The 9,855-nt window shown below is 45.8% G+C and overlaps 2 protein-coding genes across 9 annotated transcripts in view; one reads left to right on the top strand and one right to left on the bottom strand.

The window, feature by feature from the left end:
- Positions 1 to 7,840: 7,840 nt before the first annotated feature.
- On the bottom strand, positions 7,841 to 9,520 carry LOC129532696 (zinc finger protein ZIC 2-B-like). Its single transcript, XM_055383407.2, has 2 exons — positions 9,204 to 9,520; positions 7,841 to 8,492 (listed from the first exon to the last, which is right to left on the bottom strand). The coding sequence occupies exon 2, from the start codon at positions 8,415 to 8,417 to the stop codon at positions 7,971 to 7,973; it is 447 nt and encodes a 148-aa protein (XP_055239382.2). The 5' UTR covers positions 8,418 to 8,492; positions 9,204 to 9,520; the 3' UTR covers positions 7,841 to 7,970.
- The window catches only part of FOXP1 (forkhead box P1), a 630,459-nt gene continuing 628,872 nt past the window's right edge, over positions 8,269 to 9,855 (top strand). For 3 of the 8 annotated variants that reach the window (XM_004035886.5, XM_019023994.4, XM_063703907.1), the window contains exon 1: positions 8,269 to 8,426. The gene's annotated coding sequence lies outside the window, so the exon portion shown is untranslated. The remainder of the gene's footprint in view (positions 8,427 to 9,855) is intronic. The other 5 variants (XM_063703908.1, XM_055383383.2, XM_031009110.3 and 2 more) reach the window with 4 other exon arrangements.

The raw sequence follows: 9,855 nt of genomic DNA, 5'->3' as shown, positions 1-9,855 counted from the left end.
TCTTTGTATTTACTACGTATCTTCAGCCAGTTAAGACTGCAAGTTCCTTGAAAGCATGGACTCTAATATATGTGGCTCTGGACTGATTTGAGCAGAAAGAGCATGCAAGGGTGGACACAGGAGAGATGAGGCAAAGACCAACTCAACTCTTTTCCCTGGCTTTCTTCAGGACAGATCAGAGGGAGGGTAATAATAATGGTTGCTAGAGGTCACCTATGCATGAATTTCTTGAGTAAAATATCCCAGTAAAATTTTTAGGTTTTTAAATTAAAGAAATTGTGTTTTATTTTGATTTTTAAGACAAGGTCTTGCTCTGTTACTCAGGCTGGAGAGCAGTAGTGCGATCATGGCTTATGGCAGCCTCGACCTCCCAGGCTCCAGCCATCCTCCTGCCTCAGCCTTCCCAGTAGCTGAGACTATAGGTGCGCACCACCACTCTCAGCCAATTTTTAATTTTTTGGTAGAAATGAGGTCTCACTATGTTGCTGGGGGTTGTCTCAAACTCCTGGGCTCAAGGGATCCTCCCACCTCAGCATCCCCAAGTGCCGAGATAACAGGTGTGAACCACTGCACCCAGCCTTGAACTCACTCTTCTGGGGGAGAAATAAAGAATCTTTCTAAATAACAGCACCTTCTAAATAGTGATGTTTTGACCTTCTGGTATTGTGAAAATGTGTGTCTTTGCGGCCATGACTCAGAATGTAGGCCAGCCTTTCTCCCCAGGATGTTTAGGGGGCTTATGGGGACTTACTCATGCTTGGGAAGGAATTTAAGAGGAAGTCAGAGTACCCTCTAAGTTTCTTTTCATCTCTTCTGATTGTTTTCACCCTGCTCACTTGAGAAACAAATCCTGTTATCCTAAACTGACATGGGACTTAGTTTCTGCAAAGAGTGACAAATGTACAAATGCACAGTGGCCTTGACAGATGCTGCAGCTCTGTTTTGATTTGCCCATTTAGAATTTTAAAACTGAGAAAGACTTTGATTTCTTGCCTCCCTTGAAAACTCAAAAGCTCTTCCCGCCCTGTGCTTGCTTTCCTGGTAACAGCAAATAGCACCTGCCACTTTTAGCTGAGGCCTGTGTGCTCAAATTTGCTGTAGCCCCTATGCCTATGCCTCCTTACTTCCAAGATTTCAGTTGCCTGATTTGAGTTCTATAGGCTGTGGCAGCAGCAGCACCTGTTAAAAACTGTTAAAACGCAGATTGCTCAGCCCTACCCATCTTCCGGAAGGAAGAGGTGTCATTTGTTTATGTATGTAGATATATACACATATACATGTGGGTACATATATACATGTTAGTATGGATTCATATAGATTTCCTTCTGTGGATTATAATCCAGTACTATTGTTACTTCTTTTCTTGCTCAGGATGTCTCAACTTTGGGCATTTGGGAGCTCTCTGGGGTTGCCTCCTGTGGCCTTTCAGTAAGCCTCTACACAGCTGCCCCCCGCCCCCCATTTTGTTTTGGGTTTTTACAGCACTTTTTGCCATCGCAAGATGTTCCATGCTTATTTTGTATTTTCCCTACCCCAACCCTGGAATTAACTAGCTCCTCAAGGATCCCTGATTTATTGTATTGGAGAAAGGTATTTAGAAACCAAGATCTGGGTGCTAGGTGTGCTCATTGCTATTGGATCATCACTGCTTCTAGTCATTCTGAGTGGACAGAGCTAGGGAATATATGTGTGTATACTTATGTATACTAATTTACACATATGTGCACATATAGATTTATGTCTATATCTATTTATCATGTGTATGGGTGTGTGTGTGTGTGTGTGTAAAAACTGACCCCATGAATACCTTCAACTCCAGTCCAAGGCCAAAGGAGTCATACTAGCTTTGGGAAAATCAGATTTTTAATCTTTGTATAGTTTTAAAATTTTACAAGTAGTTCAAGGACATCTTGGGGAAATAAGAAAACTTCTTTTTATAGCTATTTTATAGCTATTACTTTAAAAAACTCAACAAATCCCAAGCTTATGGCTGAGATGTCTCATCAACATACCACCATGCTTAATATCCTTCAGTCCCTCCTGAAATCTTCCATAGTTTGGAACACACAGCCTTACTGTTCCCGAAGGTAGGTAGACCTGCCTCATTTCCCTTCTCATAAAACACAGTTTGTCTCCAGCTGTACTGAACAATGCCTATTGTAACGCTGAGCTGGCACTTGTGCATTCTAAATGTAGGCCAAGACACTTCGTGGAGATTACAATCAGAACTTTGCTTTACATGTGAAATCTTATTTTGAATGCAGGTACACAATTACTCACTCAGAGACTTAATTACACTGCCTTAGGATAGTATTAAAACAATGGTTTTAATTATTTTTTGGGGGGTGTTACAAAAGTAACCTGCTGTCTTGTTAGGTGGGTGAGGGGCCTTTACTACAGTCTTTCTGAGAACTTCACAGGTACAAATTAACCTTCAGCTGTGAGGTTTACCTGTGAGTCCTTCATGTTTATTCAGAAAGAAACCATACTTGGATGGGGTCCCTTACTCTGGTTATGCTTAATGTAAATCTAGTACTGCTTGATGAACTGTTTAGAGAACTGGAAAGATAATCCAGCCAGGATGGCTCATGGGCTGCTGGAGGTGTGGCCCCTCAGTGGTTTGGAAAACACTCTGGGTTTTAAACAGCAGCACCTATAATTATGGAGGCGTCATCCCTTCCATAAAAAAAGAAAACAAAACAAAGAAAGCAAAGCCCTTCTACTAACAAGGTGTAGTCATAGCATGTGTTCAGCCTTCTCAAAACCTGTCTGGCATTTGTTTCTGGCCTGGTGGAGAGTATCTTCCATCTTTCTCTGAGCTCTCATAAAACAATACAAAGGTAAACAATTGGAGGGCAATTAGCAGTCTCTTTGGGGTAACAGGAGAGAGAAGTCACCAGACTATTAATGTCAAAGGAATTAATTATGGTTTGCATAGGTGATTTAGTGACTTAACTTTGCAAATGGTTGAAAAATAAGGAACCAACGAAGTTTATAAAAGATGCCAGTTTGGAGAATCATGTATGGCAGACTTACAGGACTACCTGTGAAATAGTTTAAGGCTATCAAGATATTGAGATGCAGCCTGTTGTATAAGGGGCCGCATGTACTATAGATCACCTTTGTCCAACTTGAATGTGTGTGAGACTTGGCTGGGTGATTTTTTTAAAATACAGATTTTTGATTCACTAGGTCTGAGGTAGGGCCTGACATTCTGCATTTTTGACATAACCTGGAGGTGATGCTCTGCAGGTCAGCACATCTCATTTTGCATAGTAAGGCTGTAGATTGTTCTAGTACCTGTAGCAGATGGGGTTGAGCCACCCATACTCCTTTTACATGTTTCCAAGGTACCAACGTTGCACTGGGAATGCTCAGGGCATTAGAACAGCTTTTTGGATTGACGATACTTGGCCAAATGCTTCACCGTACCTTGTAGTTTATGAGGATTACAGTCCACTGAGACCCATGTTCATACAGTACAGTCATGCACAACCTCTTTTCACAAGCACCAATTTAGAAAAACATAAAAATATTTGCAGGCCATATTTATTTATGTTTATATAACTGCATACTTAAAAAAAAAAAGCAGCAAGTGCAGTCTTGGTAACTAAGGTCTCACTCTCCAGTTAGAAAAACAGAAAAAGCACTATTGTTTCTAGATTTAACTCTGAGCCTCTTAAGTTTTGTTGTGGGGGAAAACACTTTTTAAGCTAGGGTCATTCCCCGTTCCCTGACTAGCTTTTCCACCCACTCAATTATCAAATGTGGTTTTGTCTCAGAGTGCCTGTTAATATTGTATACTTTAAAACAAGAGATCCCCTGCTGATTTCCGGTGTGGACATATAGGGACATGAGGACACAGAGGATGGGCTCCTCTTACCACTTACTGTGAAGCACATGATATTCATTAGCCATTTTTATCTTCTTGGAAGGCAACTGAGTTTAAGCTTTCATTTAGAGAATGGTCTGCCCACGCTTACTAACCTCCCCTCTCTGAATCCACTTTTCTCTTCTCAACCCTCCTTTCTTTCTTTGCTGTGTTGACCCCCACCTGGATGTCTGCCACATCTATGGAGAGAGGGTGGAGAGAGAGGAGGGTGAGCAGGGGGTTGAACTTGTTCTTGACCCTCTGTGGCCTCAGTTTTTCCCAGATCTGTAAAGGGATCTGTAGGTTAGCTGTTTCTGAGAAGCTAGACAAACGACTTAAGTCTGAGGATTGGTCACTTTAGTGGAAAGAGTGAGATGGAAACCCACAAAGTCAGGACACCTGGATTCTAATCCTTGTCCAACCATTAACCAAATTTATTTTGCCTTGGAGGGCAAATGAAATCCCTGGGCCTTAGATTCCTCATCTGTAATGCGATATTCTTAGTTATGCCCATGTTTTTTAAAGTGTAGGAACCTTGGCACTAGGATGGCATAACACTGAATCACATATTGAGAACTGTATTCCTTTCCGATCACTTTAAATCCTTCTGGTTGTTAAAAAAAAAAAAAAAAAAAACAGAAAAAAAGAGAAAGAGAAAACAAAAATTCAAAAATTTCCATTGATACTCTTGTCCTTAAGCCTTTTCAACATTTGCCACTCTCCCTCCTTTTTTCAAAAATCATTTTTAATTTTTGTTTTGACCCTCAAAGAGAAATCAGTGACTTTGTTTTTACTGTGCTTGTTTTTAATTTATGGTGGGTGATACTGATTTCCCATTTAAGGCAGTAATAGAAAAAAATTAAAAGAAGGTTGATTTAAATGAAAATGTTTGCTACAATTACCATAATAAGTGGCCTCCAATGAGTATGGTATATTAATTATTCTGGAACTGTTATGTTATATAGATATGGCAAAAATCAGGACACCGGTAACTGTGGTTAAAGAAACACTAAATTAAGTGGTTTTAGTTTTTGTTCAACTCAAAACTTACAAGAGCATTCAGGTACGTCATCAGGTGGTAAATGTCCGCTCCAGTTTCTGTTCCCCAAATGTACATATATTTAGTGACATGGTATTTGGTGAATGAAGCTCATGTTTGGTGTATATAATCAACAGTAATGTGACAGGGGACTAACATATTCTGATACGTTTGGGAAAATTTTGGCTGCAGTTAACTATAATTTGCTAATTTTGCATTTACATTGGTTTTTTTTTCTCCTATTACTTAAAATATAATGAAATGGGGACAAGCACCTTTGCCTTGGTGTAATTAAAAATAAAATTATGTCAGGAACATCTGTTTTCAAAAGGGATTTCTATTTGTTTTATCACCAAAAGGTGGCGTCCTACCCCCATGCCCTTTATTTTAAAACCTTTCTTGCTTTAATTTAACAAAAAGAAACTTCCAGTTGATTACTGATAAAGAAATTAAAATCTGCTCCCCACGAATGTAACGTGACAGTGTTGAAAATGAACAATATGTTAAGCTGCAGTTAAGTTTCCCTCTAATGTAAACCAAATGGACATCGAGTTCTTTAATAAGGCAGCACAGCACATTAGACAGTATCATATACAAAATTGAGTACAATATATCATGGGGTTTACAACCAGGATTTCCTTTTGTCTGCAAAACTTGTTGCCAACCTGACTGTGGCCCCCACTTGCAAGTGAATGTAGAATTTAAGGCAGTTAAAATGCAGAATCAGATTAGCAGCAATCTAAAGATCTTTTTAGTATTGCAATGATAATAATTTTTAATAAACACACTGCTTAATCTGAAAAACAAGATCAGAGGATGAATTGTTCTTTACAGACTATGAATAGATCTGTTACATTTAAGTAAGTCGTTATTCCCCTGAGTTATAATTCTACAGTCAGGCATATACCATAAACATGTTACATTTGGCATAAAGTACTTTAGAAATTAAAAACCATTTTTAATAGGTTGACCACTACAGAACCAGCAGACTGGCTACTTTGTAGATTTCCACTTAATTCCATGTGAATTCAGCATATGGAATTTCCAGTGATGTCAAAGGGTTGTTGGCAGTATAAACTGAGTTGACATAAAGCTTTTAGATCAGTGCCTAGGTCATAGTATTTAATAAATGTTAGATGTTATTATTGACAGCTGTAGACTGTGAGCTCCTCAAGGGCAGGAATTTTTATTTTTTCATCCCTCTGTGCCCACTCTGTGGTCTAGAACACAGTGGGTATGTCATTAATCCCTTTATGTCTTGACAAACAAGACATCGAACCCTAGCCTCTAGGAAGCTAGGACATTCCATACAAGCTAAAATGCATTTTATTGGTCTAGATTCTAGTCTAAAAGATTCAGTGAATAGTCTTATCTGGATAGCATGGAACTTTATGCAGCATGCATGCAATGTGAATTCTACCAGGCTGAAATTACCTTAGCAGCCTCCCTTTCTTTTATTCTGTAGCATCAGCGAATGGCTTTATTTTTTTTTTTAACTTGCGAAAGATACAATTTCAAAGCGATAGTCTTATGCCACCCTTGAAATTGAGATTTAAGTTCTTCTGTAAATTAATGTTTAACAATATTTGTAAAGGGGCATTACGCGAAAGAATTTAATAATAACCTTTTCAGGATATTATCTACAACTGTGCTGGTCTCAAGACCAAAGGGACAGTAAGCCTCTCCCCTCCCCGCAAGGGGAAGTACTTTGTAGGAATCCACAGGGGTGACTTTTAATATATTCTCATAAAGAATTGGCCTGGTGTACACCATCCAGCCAGTAGCTGGAAATGCTGGTTTGGGAGTCTGGCCACTTCTGTGGTGGTGGGTCTGAAAAAATTTACTTCTGTTAACAACAACAACAACAAGACATAGAGGTCTTACAGCTTTCCAAGTCACGTTTTGGAAACACATACTCTGCTTCCTTCTCTATGCGTATTGATAAAAGTGAAAGAAATACTAGTGTCTTTTGTTTTATGTATGTATATTTCAAAACATTTAATTCAGGCTCTTAGTTTATTCCTGCGAATTTCTAAATTCAACCAAACTTCAAAAACCGCAAAAAGAAAAAAAAAAAGCTCACCTTTTCAAAGAATTGGACAAAGCTTTTTGCACGTGACTGATCACTGGGAGAGCAGGTAATTTGTGTTAAACAACGGACTGACATGCTAGCCCCCAGGCGTTTTCCTAAGAGGAGTCGTGGCAAGAACACAGTTCCTGATGCAGCCACTTTCCCCCAAAGTGGACCCGACTGCACATTCCTGCAGTGGCTCTGACAAGGGGGCAGAAGCTCGTCCCACATTCACACTCTCCTGATTCCGAGAAACGGGAGAAAACCCCTCGCTGGCTGGCGGGGTTTCTGTTTCCTTGCAAACAGGGGTTTGTCCTTCTGCTGAACTTTCACCTCCCGAACTCGCCTTCTTTCATTGGACAAAGTGCAGAAAGAAAGAGGAGAGACCGAGGGAGGACGGGAGAGAGGGAGAAAGGGGGTTGAAAACACCACCTCCCACCCCGCTCTCCTTCAACTGTCACTGATGGCAAAACACTTTCACTTTTAACTGGAGGAAACTCACATTCTAGCCTGTCCTCTCCCCTCCCTTTCATATTTTTAGCTCAGAATCCAAGCAAATAGCCATCGCATTCCCATCTTCGTCCCTAGTTAACACTCTCCCTTCTCGTTTTTTCCGCTGTCTGAATGGGCCCCCCATTTCCCATCTCCTGAGGAATCTCCCCCTCCGCCCCCCTGCCCCTTATTTTCCAGGTCTTTCCTGCCAGATCCCTCTGTTGCCAGGGACTGCTCTGGCGTTCCCTTCCTCTCTCTGGTCCGCGGGGCTCTGCCTCCCTCTCCTCTTTCCAATCCTGCCTGGACGCCCCTCACCTCCCCCTCCCTGGATCCCTCCCCCCAACCCCCTCCCCCATTCTTTGGCAATTGCGATTTTTTTTTTCTGGGAGCCCGGTTGTTTACCCAGCAGGTGGATGTGACGTCAGGGACGCACAACAGCAAAAAATAACAACATCTCCCTCCGCGACGTGTTGGCCTCTCTCGCGCGCCTTATTTATTTATTTGTTCCGGGATGTCGGGAGGGAGGGAGGAGGGGGGTGGGCGCTAGCGCCCCGGCGAACGGCAAAGAGGGAGCCGCTCCCGCTCGGGGGGCCGCTGGAGTGCCCAGCGGGGTGCGTGAAGCGGAGAGGGGACCCCTGCGGGAGGTAGAGGGTCGGGCCGGGGTGCGCCCCCAGGCCGTTGCTGCCCGCGCCTCTGCCGCCGCCGCCGCCGCCGCCACCGGCGCTGGCTGGGCTCCGGGAAGCTAGTCCGGAGCGGAGGAATCTATTGTTATTTATTGTGTGGCGGTTGCACGCTGTACTCGCGGCGGCCCGGCCCTCGCCCGGGAGTGCGTGTGTGCGCGCGTGTGTGCGCGAGTGAGTGTGTGCGCGGGGTGCGCGCGCGGGCGGGAGTGGGCGCGCGCGGGGAAAGGCCCGAAAACACCTTAGTTTGCACCGAGAGACCATTTGCAGCGGGTGAGTTTGTATTTTTCCATTTCTGCTCCACTTTTTCCCAAGCCGCCTCCTGTCTTGTTTCCGCCACTTTAAACAACAACAACAACCAGCACAAAAAAAAAAAAAAAGAAAGAAAAAGAGAAAAAAATGGAAAAAAAAAAAACTACTTTCCACCTCCAGGCTCCACGTGCATCTCCCCCAGCCCTCCCCTCTGTTCCTCTCCCCCTCCGGGTCGAGGCCCAGCTCTGGGATGGGTGGGGGCTGCGGGCCGGCGCGCGGGTGGAGGGAGCTCCGGCGGCGCCCGCACCCTTTGGGTTTATTTGCATAAGTCAAATGGGGGCGGGGGCGGTGGCGACTGTGAGGAGGCGAGATCGTCTGCCCGTAGGCCCCTTCACGCCTCTCTCTGCACTCTCCACGATCGCCTAGGGGAGAGAAATCAATAAGCCCAGGCCGCCTGGCGCAACTTTCGATGCCCGGCGTTGGCGTCCGGTGGCCGCCCGGGCGCGGGGCCGGTGCGGGGTCCCGAGTCCTGGCCGCGGCGGGAGGGGGCGCGCGCCGGGCGCCTCCTAGGCCCAAAGTTTAGACTTGGAGCAAACTTTTCCCCTTCCTTCTCCGCGGGTGTGTGCCCCCTCGGTGCCCTTGAGCTGCCCCGCGGGCCCCAGCAGACTGACTGTGGTGCCTGGCCCTGGGCCCCGCACTGGGGAACTTCCCCGCTGCCACGCGCGCGTTACCCCGAGAGTCAGCGGTGAGGAAGCTCTCCCGCCACCCCCTCGGAGCCCGGAAAATTCAAACACGCACCTGCGCACCCCCAGCCAGACACGCACCCCTACGCGCGCTCGGCCTCCGCTTTCCCGAGACGAGTCCGCAACAGCCGTGGCCAGATCCACGGGTGGGTGCGGGAGCCGGATGCGCTGCGAGGAGTCGCCGAGCCCGGATCTCTCTCCCACCATCACACACATTTTCTGATTTTACCCCCCTCTGAAGCTTGGGGGACGGGGAGATTTCCCAAGCTCCGATTTGTCTTGCGTCGCGCGCGTGTCGCCTCGTCCCTCCGGCCCTGTCCTGGCGGCCGATGGCTCTCCGTCCCTCGCTTGCGCGCAGCCTTCCTCCCGAGCTCCCTGCGCTCTATTCCTGTCCCGCCGAGACGACTCCCTGGAGCCAGCGAGCCGAGGCGGCGTGCGCTTCGAGTGGGGACCACGGCGGTGGCGGCGGCGCCGGGAGCCGAGGAGTTTGCCAGTTGCCGCGGGGTCGCGGTCATTTGCTGCCTCCGCCTCCCCTCGCCCCCGCCTCCCGCCTCCCTCCTTTTCAGACAACGTAGCGCTCGGAAACTTAGATTCCTTCTTCTTTTTGGCCCTCGACGAGCCCCCCTCCCCACCTGTTGTGAGCTCCGCCTTGGTCCCGGGAGACTGGCAGTGACACACACGGGCTCTGGGGAGCTCCGCGCCCGGAA

This window comes from Gorilla gorilla, chromosome 2 (assembly GCF_029281585.2).
Source record: "Gorilla gorilla gorilla isolate KB3781 chromosome 2, NHGRI_mGorGor1-v2.1_pri, whole genome shotgun sequence".
Lineage (NCBI taxonomy): Eukaryota > Metazoa > Chordata > Mammalia > Primates > Hominidae > Gorilla > Gorilla gorilla.
The sequence above is the reverse complement of the archived record's forward strand: the minus strand, read 5'-3'. Positions and strand labels throughout refer to the sequence as shown.

Excerpts from the sequence above, each read along its gene's own strand:
- LOC129532696 (XM_055383407.2), bottom strand. The coding sequence starts at position 8,417 with ATGGTCTCTCGGTGCAAACTAAGGTGTTTTCGGGCCTTTCCCCGCGCG.